General features: G+C 41.8%; 2 protein-coding genes across 9 annotated transcripts in view; one reads left to right on the forward strand and one right to left on the reverse strand.

Moving 5' to 3' along the window:
- CMPK1 (cytidine/uridine monophosphate kinase 1) overlaps positions 1-6,808 on the reverse strand; it is a 31,882-nt gene extending 25,074 nt beyond the window's left edge. The window contains exon 1 of one of the 2 annotated variants that reach the window (XM_019937848.3): positions 6,485-6,805. In XM_019937848.3, coding sequence (XP_019793407.1) covers positions 6,485-6,655 — 171 coding nt within the window. In that variant the 5' untranslated portion in view covers positions 6,656-6,805. Of the gene's footprint in view, positions 1-6,484 lie in introns of both variants that reach the window. The other variant, XM_073790076.1, reaches the window with a different exon arrangement.
- STIL (STIL centriolar assembly protein) overlaps positions 5,817-17,233 on the forward strand; it is a 63,983-nt gene continuing 52,566 nt past the window's right edge. For 6 of the 7 annotated variants that reach the window (XR_012325112.1, XM_019937845.3, XM_019937847.3 and 3 more), the window contains exons 1-2: positions 6,041-6,196; positions 14,969-15,470. The gene's annotated coding sequence lies outside the window, so the exon portion shown is untranslated. Of the gene's footprint in view, positions 5,917-6,040; positions 6,197-14,968; positions 15,471-17,233 lie in introns of those variants that run through there. The other variant, XM_019937846.2, reaches the window with a different exon arrangement.

Raw genomic sequence — 17,233 nt, forward strand, 5'->3', positions numbered from 1 at the left:
TTTAATGTTAAACTTTAATATTTGCAAAAATCTTTCATATCTTTTCTCATGAAATTCTATTAAGTATGTGTCTTATCTCTACTCTAAATTGAGAACCTCTAGAAGGCAGTATCCCCCAACACAGAGCAAATAGTTTGCACTTAGGAAGTGTTTTCTGGGTCAATCTCACTTGCGTCCATTTACTCTCCTTAGCCTTTTCTCAGAATTGAAACCTCCAACTACCCTATGCAAGGGTAACTCTGCTTTAAGTGTTCTCCACTCCCCCACATCTCCTGGCTGCTTCTTTCCTACTGTCCTTCTAAATTCAGCTCATACATATCACTGCCCCCGAGGAAGCCTTCCCTGACCCACTGAGCTGTAACTTAAATGTCCCTTATCTAAATGGTCTGTGTGTATATTTCTGTCATAGGACTTATCACTCTGTCCTGTCACAGTCACTGTTTAACTTCTATATCTCACAGCTCACTGTAAACTTTTGACAGTAGGGTCTGTGTCTTATTCACCTTAGCAACTATCACAGTGCCTAGCTCTCAAAGAATGTTTTCTGAATAAATGACAAGTAAAGGGAAATTTTTTTTTAAGTCTAATTATGCCGTTCACCTTAATGGACTTCTTGGAAAAAATGAGTAATTTACTCAGAAAAACTTTGAAGAGGAGATTAACAGATTTGAAAAAATTAAAATGATTGATAATCATCCAGTGCTAATAAAAAAAAAAGCATACAACTGATGATAGAAATGTAAGTATAATGTTTTTGAAAAGTAATCAAACAATTATCAATTAAAATTAAAAATGCACTTATCTTCTGACTTAGCAATCCCACTTTTAGGAATTTTGCTTGCAAAAATAAAAGCATCCATATGCAATATTATATTTACAAGGAAATTTACTGAAGCACTGTTTGCAATAGCAGAATAATTTCCTGAAATCTACCCTGAGTGTCCATCAATGGGGGGAATGGTACAACTATGCTATGGTAACATCCATATTATGGACTATTCTGCAGCTACTAATAAAAATAAGTTAAGTCTATGTGTAGAGGCCTGAGAGGGCCATGATACATTCAGTAAAAAAAAACAGAATAGTCCCATTTGGAGGTTAAAAAGGTAACTATATGCACTTTTATTTGTAAAAATATTGAGAAAGAGTTAATACCAGACAGTAAATACTGGTGAGAGGTCACCAACTCAGGGTTAGAGGTCACCAACAAATATGTATTACTACTGTAACTTAAAATGGAAAGAAAAAAATGAAGTTTTCAAAAGTAAGAATAGTAAATAACCTGAACATATTCTCCCCTCCTCCAAATTCTTAACAACAACAACAACAAAAATCCCACATTACCATTACCTTAATGAAAGGGTGGTGCTTCAGGAGAGTCGAGGATTCTGTGGACTCTCTTTTACAGATAATTTAAACTTTCCTTTAAAAAAAACAAAAAAGCCCAAAAAACCTATCTCTTACTCCAGCCCATCCCACCAAAAGGAGAAAGGCCTGTTCTGAAGCAAGCTTAATGTCCAGTGGATCTTCCTATCTCGTTTCTTTAATGAGTGGTAGTCTGCTTTAGGGATTTGTAACCAGGAGCTTAAAAGTTTTAGAATGCTCATCAGATTTTTACAACTATACCATTTATTCACTGAGAGTAAACTGAAGTGTTACATGAGAAATCAGAGTAAGACAGAGGTTTCATTCAAATGCTTCTGGTCCTGAAATTGGGAGTACTAACTGCTCCTTGGGCGCCCCCTGGAGACCGAATTTTAAATTTTTTTACATCTTTAGGACAAACTGGTGTGCTATCTGTTCATTCAAAGAATACTTATTAAGCACCTATATGTCAGGCACAATGTTCAACACTAGAGACAAAAAGATAAATAAAATCAAATTTCTGTTTTCTACATACTTAAAGTCAGTATCACCCAAAACTTTCTAAGCATAGCAGGTAGGGTACAATGTCTAAGTTATCCGTACAGGTCCTGGAGGAAGTTAAAACACAAGATGATAAAAATGCTTCTGGGGTGCTCCCGAAAGCAATTTGGCATGGATATAAACTTTAGCATAATTGTTCATTTAAGGAGAATGTTCACCTTCTTTAAAAGAGAGTAGGTTTAAATATCCCAGCTAACACATGCAAAACTGTGGTTGTTATTTTCAGACAAGTTTAGGTTATGGCACTATAATTTTTCTTGGGCCAAAACAATACAAATAAAGCTTAATTAAAAAAATTCAAAAATGACACAGTATCTTCCATCATGATTTTTTAGTCACAAGTTATTCCACAATAATAACTCCACTCTGAGCACTTGACTCCTGATTGCACTGCTTTAGAAAATGGCTAATTTTCAAAAACAAATTTGAGTGTGAGAAGACAGACTTAAAAATTAGTTAGAAAATAAAACAAAACTGAAAAAGATCAGTTCAACTAAATGGGCAAAATTCAATCTCAAAGCCTCCCTCAAACCTTTCCTTTCCAGTTCACAACACTTTCAGAAGATGCTGCATCAGATTTGCCTTTTCTTCCTCAAGGTCTGGGAGAGCAAGTAGTACAGGTAGAATTCACAGCAGGAAAAAAAAAAAAAAAACAAGCAACAGCTTCCCTGTGGTGACACCCTCAACCATAACTGCAATGTCCCAGGATATTAGAGGGCCAGATATTCTCAGGTTCTGTAGCAAGGGTCCAAAGATGTACTTCTGGTGGCCTGAGTTGGAAATTAATGTAATCTTCCCAAAGAAACAATTCTGTTTCAGCCACATTTCAGGTACCCTGTTAGCTAAATTAGTAATGGCATGATAGTTGGGGAATTTAACCTTGATTTATATAACTTTTCCCCTACAGAAAAAAATTAGCTCCAAAAATTACAATCGTTTGGGATTCAGCTTACATTTGCCCGTATAATAAAACACTGAGTAAAAATGCAAGAGACTCACAAAAGAAACAAACCAAAAAATCCTCTGACTTAACTGACCATAGACATTCCATTGTTTAATCCACTAGAAGACAGCAACTGCTGAATTATAAGCTATTTGCAATTGTAAGAAAACAGTTGAATTTAAGCTCATATAAGTGTTGAAATCTTAAAGAATAAGATAATACATTATAGAACATATCTCATCATGGAAACCTTATAATTCTTAATTAACAGGTTTAAAATATTATCCACCATTATCAAACAGAGTAAAGAATAAATACTAATTACAGAATGTGGAGATTATTTTTAACCCATTGGAGTAATATGGGTATTATCAGTTTGGGTGTGAACACTTAAAAGTCACATTATGATTCAAAAACAAAATATTTAAATACATTCCAATACATCAGTCATAAACCAATTTTTTTTTTTTTTTTTTTTTTTTTGCAGTACACGGGCCTCTCACTGTTGCAGCCTCTCCCATTGCGGAGCACAGGCTCCGGACGCGCAGGCCCAGCAGCCACGGCTCACGGGCCCAGCCGCTCTGCGGCATGTGGGATCCTCCCGGACTGGGGCACGAACCCGTGTCCCCTGCATCGGCAGGCAGACCCCCAACCACTGCACCACCAGGGAAGCCCCATAAACCAATTTTTAAAAAGTAAAACTACAGTGCACTTCAAAGTAAAAACAACCAACCTCATAAATTAAGAACAGGAACTCTAAAACAGAGGAAAAAATTATTTGCATCCATGCATGCCAGATATTTTACCTCATTTCATATTCATAAATACCATACCAGACAGGTGTTATTTCTTCCTTCTTACAGAGGAACCCAAGGTAAAACAACAACTTCTCTGGGACTAAAGAGATAGTAAATGGAACAGTTAGGGTTTGAACCCATATCTGTTTGACTCTAGTAAAGTCTTTTCCCCCTCAGAATGGGAGAAAATATTAGTGACCGACAACAGATTCATCTCCAAAATATACAAACAGCTCCTGCAGCTCAATATTAAAAAAACAAACAACCCAATCAAAAAATGGGCGGATGATCTAAATAGACATTTCTCCGAAGAAGACATACAGATGGCTAAAAAGCATCATTACATCATTGCTAATTATTAGAAAAATGCAAAATAAAACTACAGTGAGGTATCACCTCACACACATCAGAATGGCCATCATCAAAAAATCCACAAACAGGGCTTCCCTAGTGGCGCAGTGGTTGAGAGTCCGCCTGCCACGGGTTCGTGCCCCGGTCCGGGAAGATCCCACATGCCGCGGAGCAGCTGGGCCCGTGAGCCATGGCCGCTGAGCCTGCGCGTCCAGAGCCTGTGCTCTGCAACGGGAGAGGCCACAACAGTGAGAGGCCCGCGTACCACAAAAAAAAAATCCACAAACGACAAAGGCTGGAGAAGGTATGGAGAAAAGGGAACCCTCCCACACCGTTGGTGGGAATGTAAATTGGTATAGCAACTATGGAGATCAGTATGAAGGTTCCTTAAAAAACTAAAAACAGAGCTACCATGTGAGCTAGCAATCCCACTCCCGGGCATGTATCTAGAGATAACCATGATTCAAAAAGATACATGCACCCCAATGTTCACTGCAGTGCTATTTACAATAGCCAGGACATAGGAGCAACCTAAATGTCCTTGACAGAAGAATGGATAAAGAAGATGTGGTTTATACATACAACGGAATATTACTCAGCCATAACAAAGAACGAAATAATGCCACTTGTGGCAACATGGATGGACCCAGAGATTGTCATCATGAGTAAAGAAAGTCAGACAGAGAAAGACAAGTATCATATACCTCTTACATGTGGAATCTATAAAATGGTACAAATGGACTTATCTGTAAAACAGAAACAGAGTCACAGATGTAGAAAACAAGCTTATGGTTACGGGGCGGGGGGGGGGGAAGGGAGGGGGAGGGATAAATTGGGATATTGGGATTGACATTTACACACTACTGTGTATAGAACAGATAACTAATAGGGACCTACTGTATAGTACAAGGAACTTTACTCAATACTCTGTGATGGCCTATATGGGAAAAGAATCTAAAATAGAGTGGATATATGTATATGTATAACTTATTCACTTTGCTGTACACCTGAAACTGATACAACATTGGAAATCAACTATACTTCAATAAAAATAAAAAACAAACAAAAATAAAGTCTTTTCTCCTTCCCCTACTATGCTATTTACATGTAAGAGGTTTCATATATACAACAAAAACCTGAAACCATCCAATTGTCATGTCTTTTAAAAAGTGAAAAGAACGAACAAAAATAAGGAGAAAAATATTTATGTATCTTTTGCTTGAATTAGCTCCACTTATAGTCTTACAAATGATCAACAATTATAAATACAGCTGTAAAACACATAATGAAGATTTTACCATCCAACTTTTTCTGGATGCTCTTTAGAGAATAAAATATAGGACAGGAGTGGGTGAGGAGTAAAATCCCAAAGCTAATAAAAGCCATAACCTGGAAAAGAGGAGGAAACTATTTTAGAAGTTCTGGGTCAAAACTTTTGCTGGTCACCGAGTTTCACAAGGATTCTTTGGTGTTTTACAGCACTACTGGTCTGCTCTTCTGTTTCTAGATATCTTCTGTTTTCCTTCTCTCCCAAACATTCCCCAGATTCTCCAATAAGCCTTTCACCCACACTGCAGCTAACCACGTATCTGTTCGAAAATTGTTAACGGAATTGAAGCATTAACCTTACCACGCTTTGGGGGAAAAAAAAAGTAACACCATTTTAGACTTGGGAGGCATTTCATACTGAGTTTAAATCTGTGTGCACAGCCTCTACTGTTCTAGTGGGGGCAACCGAGACTCGGAGAGAGGAAGTGACTTGGCCATCGACTCAGGGTAAGTTGGCAGCCGGGCCAGAGGTTGAAGTTTGATCTCATACTCCACGGCTTTTTCCAACCACACCAACCCGGGCTGAGCCTCAGGGCTGGTACTGACTTGGACGGGTTCAGAACACCTAAGGTAACGCCCTGTCGCCCGGGTCTCCTTTCTAGGATAAAGACTAATTAGTAGACGGTTCAGAGTTTAGAGGGCCTGCAGGAATGGGCGTGGTGGAAAAACCGGTCTCCCCTTCAGGCAGCGGTGAGCTCACCCAGCCTCTAACCCAAATCGACGCTGCTGCCGCCTCCGGCCGCCCCACAACCAGCGACACAGTGACCTCTGCGCGCTGGGGGCCCCGGAAGCGGACCCTCCCGGGATACCTCTCCCAGCCCACTCTCGAGACGAACTTGGTCCCCAAAATGTAAGGAAAGAGGGGCGCAGGAACAAAGCAATCCCAAACGGTCCCCCTCCTTTCTGGGTACCCCCGAGGCGGGCGGACGTGGACTACCAGTTCCGACATGCCGCGCGCCGGCGGACCCCCGAACCACCGCCACGCCGACGGTGCGCCGGTCGTCGGGACCCGTAGTCCGCGGCTCCGGGGCGGTGGGGGGTGGGGCGCGTGGGGGAGGCGCGGACAGACGCGCGCTGCGGGACTGGCCGGCCCGGCGTCCGGTCAAGCACAGGGAGCCGCCGGCTGCCCGGGCCTCACCTCGACGATGCGGGCGCACTGGGTCCCCTTGCCGGCGCCGGGACCGCCGAGGACGAACACGACCTGCGGCCTCATGAGGCGGTGCGGGCAGAGGAAAAGCGGCCGGCCGGTCAGCAGCGGGAAGCTAAGGCCTAGGACGTACAGCAGCCGGCGGCCGCAGCGGCGAAGCATGCACCGTGGTCGGTAGGACGCTGATGCAGCTGACAGCGGCCGGGCAGGCGTTGGAGCGGGAGCGGGGCACGGAAAAGGGGGCGGGCCGAGCCGGCGCCAGCCGCGGTCCAGCCGCCGTGGCTGCCGAGGCGTCCGCGCCGCGGCCGGAAGGGGCGGGCTTCCGCTGCTCTCTCGTTAGCCGCGCCCCTACGTCCCCCACGCGGGGCCGCGCTCGCGTCCTCCCCGCCCCTCTGCTGGCTCATTGATTCTTTCGGTCCGCGGGTCTTTTATCCTGAGCCTCCTGGTGTCGGGTCTGTGCTGGCGTAAGGGATGTGACCCACGGGAGAGCAAAGCCCATTGTCGCTGCTCGCAAGTTTAAATTCCAGGGGCCAGGCAGCCGACCTGAACAAGTCAACACACGAATAAATAAATGCAAATAGCAATATCGGCTTTGAAGGAACCAAAAGGAGGAATAACAAGAGATGAATGTAATTTGGGTAAGGTAGTCAGACCTCTGAAGAGGTGACATAGAAGCCAAGGCATAAGGATAGCAAAGAGCAAAACTAGGCAAAGACTGGGATAGAGTGTCCCACAAAAAGAGAAAAGGCGAGTGCAAAAAGCCTAAAACTTTCAACTGTTAGAGCAATTGAAAGGCCAGTGAGATCAGAGTTGTGTGAAACGAAGGAGGGAATGAAAGGTGGGAGAGTTTGGCCGACGGCAGATCAGTCAGGCCCTTTGGTTAAGGAAAGCAGTTTGGATTATATTCTAATTGCAACGGGAAGCCCTTTTAACTATAACTCCATTTCCCTGCCCCTTGCATTAGGGAAAAACCTTGAGAACAAAAGGAGTCCAAGGAATGAGTCTTAGTGAACAGACCTTTAAAAGTTGGAGAGAGAAGGAGGAACCTGAGAAGGCAGAGCCAGAAAGGTTAAGAGGAAAACCAGGAGAATGTGGTGTTCCAGCAAAGAGAGTGTTTGGGGTGGGACTGTGGTGGTGTAGTAGTGAACACTTAAAAACAAATGAGTACAGATAAATTGGATTTGGCAGCAGGGAAACTTATGAACTCTACAGTTCTGCCCAAAGCAAATCATACACTGTATCTAATTTGAATCCCGATTGAAAAAGGAGTGGATAGGAGATGAGTAAATGAAAACAATACTGAGAATAAGGGTCAAGGCAAAGTTCATTTAGGATGGGAGATAGGGGCCCTGCTGTCTAATATGGTAGCCCCCATTTAAAAATGCAAAAAACATTGTTAGTTTGTAAGTCTATACCAAAACAGGTGCCCACAGGCTATAGTTGCTGCCCCCTGGCCTAGCAGAATGCCTGGTGTTAGAAGTCCAATCCAAGCTTAGAGGAACGCTCCAAATCCTCCACCTACCAGGGAGGAGGACCTAGGACATGTCAGCTGAAAGTAAGAATGACTGGTCATGTTATAAAGAGGTAGTAGGAGTACAAAAAAAAGGCCATATTGAAGCAAATGTGCCTCTTTTCCATTGTGCATGTTCTCTTAAGTGACTTTTCTGTATCTTATGGCATAATTGCCAGATTTGAAAGATGTTAAGGGGATGGGGGTCTGTGGAAAAGGGCCTAGGAAGCTATTCTTTGGCTTTTAGTGAAAGCCTTGTGCCCTTTTCACATGCGTTAGGAGAGAAACAAAAAGATAGTCTTTCTGGCTCCCATGATAGAATCCACCAGTACTAATGATTCCACATATGAGTCTGGGTTCAAAACTTCATTGTATACTTAGAGCAATATGTAGTGACTTTTCTCTCTTTGACTCCCTGGAGAACTTGACTACAGTAGGCTAAGTTCTTAGTATCCTCCACCTTGCCCATCTCCTGCCAACCATGCTAGGCAACTGAGGAACATACTAAAGAAGAAAGATATAAAAAAAAGTGAAACCTAGATATCCACATCCACCAAGGGTTTTCCAGGAAGTTATTTCCAGGAAGAACAAGACTAGGCCAAAAGGACAGTTTATTATTTGTTGGCTCTTTGGGCCTATTCTGGTTATCTGTTCTTACACAGCAAACCTTAGTGGATTACAACAACAACAAATGCTTGGCGTGGGAACACCACCCCCAGCCCAAACGTCACACACATTTGGTGACCAGAAGTGTTTGGTTTGAGTAGTGCTGTGGGTAGAGAGAGGAGACACATGGGAGTGTCTTTCCAAGACACTTGTTTACCACACCAGGCAGTCCCATGGAGCCAAGCCAAGGAGGCTAGGATCCGTAAACGACAGGGTGCTACTCTGATGCTCGAACATTTAACCCCTCTGCTTGTCTAGAGTGAAAGGTCTAACTCTTAGCGCCTTGGTCCTCATTTGTCCCCAAAGAATTCATTTTGCCTTAGCCTTATATCAGTGCTTCTACTCCTTGGAGGTGGCAGAGAAGCAATGAGTTCCACCTAGATGCAAACAATCAGACCCTCAATAAGAAAATGTCTCAATAAGAATATATTGAGTAAATGGCTGTCACCTGTAAATGGTAGAGGGCCATTTCCTACCTAAATCCATAGATTGAATCCATAGATTACATAAATTTGATTGATATCTATTGAATATCCACTATGTGCCAAGGATTTCACTTATATTCCTTAGTTTTTGGATGATATTCAAACTTTTAAATAATCAGTACAATCAGAATATTTATAGAGATTTCTGGGGCGGAGATTTGCTGTGCCAGGCATCAGTCCTCTAATTGTGGGGTCTTAAGGAGGTCCTAGGTGTCCCAGGAGAGGGGAAGAGGGCATTCAAAGTTCTCAGGAGAGAAGCTATATCTAACTCATATGGAAATAATTCACTTTTAACCACCAACACAATCTCACCAGTTGTCTGTTGGCTAAACATCAAGCCTTGCCTTATAAAATGCTCGTAATGCTATGAAGTTAGTACTGTCATTTTGCAGATTGAAAAAGAGAACCAGGAAGTGGAAGTACTTTGTTCAAGGCCACAGAGGCAGTAGATAGCAAAGTCAAACTCAAACTTAGCGTGTATAGCTTCAAAATATGCATTCTTTCTATACATTACTGACCCTTTATGAGATAAGAAGTTCCATACTCACAAAATCCCTTCAAAGTAAGTTCTGTTACAGATGAGAAGACTGATCTCAGAAAGATGTATAACAAGAGCTATCCTCAAAACCCACTCCTACCCATATGAGTTTATTTATCAAGTACGTTAGGTCTTCGGGGCATATATTCAGTGTATGCATACTGTTCCCAGAGTATAGCTATGTTCCTAGTGAACTCTTGAGGGTCTTGAGAAGTAGGGCCTTGTCACCATTTATGTCCTGTTTATCATAATTGTCCTTTAGATATCTGTTCCCATACTTTCATTTTCCCACTCTTGACCACACCTGTTTGCTGGTATGTGCTGTTCATTTTTCAGGATTCAGCTCAGATTTTACTTCTTCCGGGAAGCTCTCTCTAAATTCCCAAGACTGGGTTAGGTGCCCCTCTTTTGTTTCTACACCCACTACCACCACCACCACACTTACTCCGTTCCTTGTTTACTTCTGGCCTAACACTGTGGCGTATTGTGTATCTCCCTACTAGATTTAGAGCTCCTTGAAGGAAGAGACTATGTCTGATTACTCTTTGTACAACATAACAATGTCTTACTGTTACAATGTGATTTGCTCTCTTAAGGGAACTCCAAGGTTCTTGGAAGATTCAGAATATATAACTTGGTTGCTGCCACTCAAGTTCTATCTACAATGGTCTTTGGCAACTACTTCCTTGTAATTCCAGAAATACCTTTCTTGAGTGTACCTAGGAACTGGTTTCTAGGATCAGTCTGGGTGATGGAGCAAAGATAGGGCATGTGGGTGGCACAGGTGGGTGGGTGGCAGGCCATATGCTTTGCATTCAGGACTTCACAGCCATCTGTTATATTGTGATCTATTTCCTGGAAGGATGCTTAGCCCATTACGCAGCCTGATGCTTAATGGAGGTTCTAAAATGAAGATTCACGTTATTCAGATTTGCACGGTTATTGCTGTAATGCTTTATCAAAGGAGCTTTTATCAAAGATTCTGAGAGCATTGGTTAAAAGAAACATGGTCTTTTAAAAGCTGATGTGCCAAATCTGGCAACAGACAATATGCCTACCCTCCTGGGAGTGACTGTCGGCTAAGCTCAGTCCATACTGCAGAATGGCAGCCTGACCAGTGAAGGGAGATTGTCTTTGGCAGGTCTTACAGTGTTTTTGCCTGTTAACTTTGCAAGCCTAGGTAGTTTGGTTATGCCTACAGTGTCTTTGTCTGCAAAATCAGGATGATGGTAAAAAAAATCAGTGTGGCCAATACTTACAGAGAATTTACCGATGTGTGTTATTTGCTCATTCTAGTCTTTATTCCAAACAATCCAAGCTCTAAAAAATAAGTAAAATAAGTCACATGACTTGACACATAAATTATTATTACCTCTCCCAAGAGGTTTGAGTCTCAAGGAATTGTGCATAAATTAACAGATTAACAGTCCCCCTTAAAAATATGATGTTGCTTAAAAGCAAAGCTGTAGTTGTTTTGAAAAAGCAGCAGTCCAGCTTAGTTCAGAAGTGTAAATACAGAAAGGGAAAGTTGGGTGTTTGGAGAAATTTAGTAAATAAGGGCAGAACCGGTAACTGATTCCAACTTCCCTGTTCCTGGTGAAAACAATAGCTCTTTAATTCCCACGACTAGCCTATTAGCAGGCACATCAGGGTTTATAACACTGAACATTTACCAGGTCTTATCATAAAGAGCATGTCACGTGGTCAGGGACTGAAAGGGAATAAGGAAAAATGAAAACAATTGATATGTTAGAATGTAGAATTTTGGATTAATTTTTCTCTTTACATTTTTTTCTTTGTAGCATTGTTTATGCGACAAATTCATACATTTTTTTAAAAGTATGACATACTGAGAGGCCCGCGTACCGCAAAACAAAAACAAAAACAAAGTATGACATACTGGAAATGGTTCTCTGTGAAGCAAATTAAAGTGCTTAGAAATTTGAAAAATAATACCGGTAGCTTTTCTCTGTAGGGGCCAATAGCCATAGCAATTCCATGGTGTCCTGAAATAACATAAATATATATAAGTAAGGATCAAAGAATAGCACAGTATATATTCAGTCTATTTAAACTGGCCTGTAATCTAACAATAATTCATATTTGCTTTGGATAATTACCTCTTATTACCCCCCCATAAAATTGTGCCTTCCTTGTTCTTTGCTTGTCATGTCCTTCCAATTCCCCATGCCATCTAGCACAAAGCTTAATGTGTAGTAGATCCTTGGTAGAAAATTTGTAGATTTTATTTCACTAAGCTTATTCTCTAATTTAACAAATCAATTCCCTTAATCTCTATGTACGTACAGCAATGTGTTGCTCATTTATTAACACTGGCAGTTGTCAGTATACCTGGACTAATAATATATGGGCAGCCTTTTAATTAACTTTCACACTTATTATGAATTAACTCTTTTATGATAATATACAATATACAAATGAGGAAAATCAATCTTAGAGAGTTTAAATGGCAGAATTGGGGCCAGATGCCCAAAGCCAGTGCTTGTTACATCATACCATATTTCAAAAAAAAATTTTCAATACCTAAGGAATAAGCCCTTTGGACTCCTCCACGTTGTCCTAAATATGAGGCTGAGTCATTCCAATCCAAAAATGAAGTCAGTAATTACTTTTCATTCAATTCAAAAAATATCTACTCTATCCATAGCATTTAACGTATATCCTGCTTAGAAGTCCAGTGGTAATAAAATGTTTAATTGAAGTCTTTTTGAGTTATTATTAAGCAAAAAAGAAGGCATTTATCTTATTTTATTGCTGTTGTTCAAAAAATTAGCATATACTTCAACTCTCCTTTTGTCCCCTCCTTTCTTTTTTTTTAAACAGAGTTTATTTTTAAGAACAGTTTTACACTAACAGGAAAATTGAGAATATAGTAGAGTCTCCTCATACCACCCCCCCACCGCCACCCAGTTTCCCCTATTATTAACATCTTATATTTAGTATGGTACATTGTTACAATTAACTGTCCAATATTGGTCACTATTATTAAGATCCATAGTTTATTTACATTTTCTTAGTTTTTAACCCAGTCTTATTTTTCTGTTCCATGATAGCCCATTACATTTAGTTATCTCTTTAGGCTCCTCTTAGCTAGTTTCTCAGACTCTCCTTGTTTTGATAACCTTTACAGTTTTGAGAAGTACAGTTCAGATACTTAATAGGTTTCCCCACTGTTGGAATTTGTCTGATGTTTTTCTCAGGATAAGTCTGGATTTATAGATTATTGGAAGGAAGACCACAGAGGTAAAGTGCCATTTTCATCACAGCATATCAAGTATACATACTATTGGCCTTGATCACCTGGCTGAAATACTGATGGTCAGGTTTCTCCACTGTAACTCTTTTCCCCACTCCTTTACATACTGTACACCTTGGAAAGCTGTCAATATGCCCAGCCTACACCTAAGGAGTAGAGAGTTGTGTGTTATGCTTGCCCCTTCCTTTTTGTCTAATTCATTTCATCTTACATTTCTCTTTCAGATATTTTAAAGTAGTTCTTTTTTTTTAAAATTAATTAATTAATTAATTTATTTATTTTTGGCTGTGTTGGGTCTTCGTTTCTGTGCCAGGGCTTTCTCTAGTTGTGGCAAGCGGAGGCCACTCTTCATCGCGGTGCACGGGCCTCTCACTATCGTGGCCTCTCTTGTTGCGGAGCACAGGCTCCAGACGTGCAGGCTCAGTAGTTGTGGCTCACGGGCCTAGTTGCTCCGTGGCATGTGGGATCTTCCCAGACCAGGGCTCGAACCCGTGTCCCCTGCATTGGCAGGCGGACTCTCAACCACTGCGCCACCAGGGAAGCCCTAAAGTAGTTCTTAAAAGAAAACATAAATCATGAGGGGCCCACACAAAGTTTTTTTCTTTTACATCCTAAATTCACTCTGTAATCAAATTCTGTTGAGTTTACCTTCAAAATATACACAGAATCCAGCAACCTCTCACCACCTCCATTGCGGTTCAAGCCATCAATCTCTCCCTTACATTATTGCAGCAACCTTCTAACTGGTCTCCTTGCTTCTGCCTTTGCTCCCTACAGTTTATTCTCTATGTGGCAACCATAGTAATGCTTTTAAAACCTAAAATCAGATCTTGTCATTCTCCTATTTAAAATCTTCCATTGGCTTCCAGTCTAACTGAAGAGTGCAGGTAAGTCCTTATAATGCCTTATTTGATCTACCAACACCTCCTCCCTCTTCAGCTGCTGATATTCTTCTAACCCACTTTGCTCAGCACATACTGGCCTCCTGCTCTTCGTTGAAGATGCCAGGAAACTCTCACCCCAGGGCCTTTGCACTTAATGTAAAGCATGGCAGCCATCTAAGTGTGCCACCTGTATCTCTCTCTAGAAAGAATTTGACAATTAGCTGCGCAGAGTACACTTAGCTGACAGCCTCTTGTTATGGTCTTCTGGATCTGCCTTAATTTTGTGCTTGCTCTTTTTGGGAAGCTCCAGGCAATGAATGAGCACAGCAAGGGTTCTAGTCATTTCTGCCTAATGTGGGACTCCTCCAATGGGCAATATTTGCTCCAGAGTTCCCCACTGGGTCAGCCAACTTTGTCAGACGTGCATCACTGGCTAAGCCTCTTCCTGTTCTCACACCAGAGCTGAAGAACTCACCAGCATTTCTCTTAAAATGTGTGCCCTAGGTTCTAGGAATTTTTCCAGGAAAGCAGAGAATGACGCTCTATGGAGCATGTATTTCTTGGCTCGTTTGATACATTTTTCAGGATGGTGTTTTCACTCTGTCAAAAGGGTGGATGCATATTCAGAACAAGACAGGCTACAAATGCAGCGCAGACTTCAACACACTTCCACATTGCTCAAGAAACTAACAAAAGTCTAGAGAAACGTGACATTTGACATTTCGAATCTGGACTCTGCAATAACTAGCTGTGTGATCCCTTGTTGAATAGGGATAGTAATACCTACGTTGACTGTTAGGACAGTCAAATACGATAATGGAGAAGGCTCAATTACCAACGATACTTGTGGAGATAACTATAAATCATCACACTAATACTAATACCATATGCTATATATATAATACCAATACTATATATAATACCAATACCATACATCATACATAATACCAGTTTTCGTTGTGGAGATAAGTATAAATGGCTTATAAATTTGTCACGTTCTTTTCTGCTCAAACAGGAAGGAACTAAAATTTTTTTATGTTATTGAGAGGAAAGGACGATTCTTAGGAAAGAAACTGGAAGAAATCTAACTTCCCCTCTCTTTTTGTCCAATCAAGGGATTTGGTACGCTTCTAGTCGCCGAGCGAGGACCAGGGCAACGAGCACTTCCGGTTTCCTCTGCCATCCTCTCATCCGCCAGGCTGGGCTTTTCACTGCGCGTGCGCAAATCCCGCCCCACCCCGGAACTTAACCGTTGACGAAATTGAAGTGTTTAAATCCTCCGGAATCTAATCCTGGATGGCGGGTGGCGCCCTCCTTTCTCCACGGAAGCTTGGGATTGGTCGGTATGGGACCAGTGCGGGACGCTGATTGGCTGGAGCGCCAGGGTGTCGCGGCGACCGTGAGTGACGCCTTCGGCACCGCCCTTGCTCCCTGACGGGTTGGGCTTCTGACCAGTCAACAGGCGCGGCGCGGACTTCGGTTTCGCGAGTTTCTGTTTGCCGCCCTGGTTCCCGCGACCTCAACGTCCCAGAGGCGGGGCGGAGTCGGCGGAGGCGCTCCTTGGGGCCGACCTCTGTTCCGGCCCAACAAACAAACCTCGACTCGGCGGAGGTTGAGGTGAGTGGGGATATGTGCTTCGGTTCCCCTGAGGAGCGGCAGCAGGACGGGAGGAAGGAGGGTGGGCAACACTCAGGGCCCAGTGGTGGGTTCAGGCCTCCAGGAGCCTGGACTAATGAAATGAAGGGAAGCTAGTAGGAGAAACAAATTAAGCGGACCATGAATTCCTTGGGAATCGTTTGTACGTAGGTGTGTGAACGTGGTTTGGAATCGATAACGTGCCGTTTAAAGTTTTTACTGTGAAAATTTCTTGACTAAAGCCCTGTGTGCTCGGACAGCTACATAGTAGGGAATCAGTTAACGTTTGAAGTTCGTGGTCTACTGGAAGTAATGTATAAACAACAAAGCGTGAAAATGCTGTGTATGTGAACACAGGCGGTAGTAACACCACCATGGTGCCTAGGAAATGGTTTCACAGAGGAGTTGACATTCGGATTGGATTGTGAAGGATGCTGGGGGTTTACCAGAGCTTTCCAAGTAAAGGGGACAGCCTGCATGCAGAGATACTCGGGAACTGCAAGTAGTTCACTTTGATTGTGTTGTTGGAGGAGTGAATAGGGGTTAAGTTTGGAATAATAGGATGGGGCCAGATTTTGAAGGTCCTTTATTCTGTACATAAAGAAGAGCCATCAACTCTTCAAGCAGAATAACTTGATCAGATTTATATAGAAATAACCCTTCTAGCAGCACTGTGGGGACATTTCAGTAAATCTGGTGAGAGCTGATGAAGTCAGGAACTCAGGTAGCAGAGATGGAAAGACAGAATTTACATCGGGGAAGAGGGAGGAAGGAAGAGGTAAGGATGACTTGATGCTTTCTGTTATCCAGGGAGAATATGTTTTGCTAGGTATATGTGTTATGTTTCACTAGCTTTAATTGCTTGTGTGTTACTGTCAGAATAAACTGTCTCGTGTGTTTTTTTAATAATGAGAAGTAGGTCAACATTATCTTTTTACCCTAATGCATAAAGGAAGAGCAGACAAATATGGAGTTTTAAGACTCTTTTGTTTAATGAAGAAAAACGGCACTTTATTACTTCCTAGAGTTACGACTATCGATCTGAATATTGTTATCCATGACAACCAAGTAGCATAGAAGGACTTTAGAGTTTAAAACATGCATTGCCTGGAAGCTGTGTGACGTCCAGATGCCTCTAAGAGGGACTTTTTATCAACCTTACAAGGGCACTTTCAATAGGATTTTGTTCTTGTAAATATTTCCAACTTCTGACTTTAACTAAAAAATTCTTCTAAATGACTTCTGCACCAGCATGAATAACTCTCTCCTTCCTTATCTTGCTTTAAACAATTCATTTTTGCTAGAATTGAAGTAGAATGTACAGGGCCTAAAGATTAACTCTAAGATTTAATAAAAAGACATAGCAAATAATGAACTGTAAAGAAAGGACTTTGAGGTTTGTATTTTGCTTAGATAATATCTAGATTTAGATATCCAGTGGGCAATTAGAAATATGGGCTTGAAACTCAAAAGAGAGGCAGAAGCCGAAAGTTTGGTATATACAGATAGGTGTGGAAACAATTGAGAGTGGATGAGATTACCCAGAGAAGGTATGTGGAGCCAAAGAAACACCACTGACTTGGCACTGATACAAGTTAGTTTGTGGATATGCAGCATTTGCCTCCCATCTCCACAAGATTGAAGATTCATTGACTTTATTATAGACCTAATAAACATCTGGCCCAAATTGTTCCTATTTGCTTCTTTGTGGTTTTCTGAATATTATGAGGCTTTTGGTCAAAATC

This window comes from Tursiops truncatus, chromosome 1 (assembly GCF_011762595.2).
Source record: "Tursiops truncatus isolate mTurTru1 chromosome 1, mTurTru1.mat.Y, whole genome shotgun sequence".
NCBI classification, from domain to species: Eukaryota; Metazoa; Chordata; class Mammalia; order Artiodactyla; family Delphinidae; genus Tursiops; species Tursiops truncatus.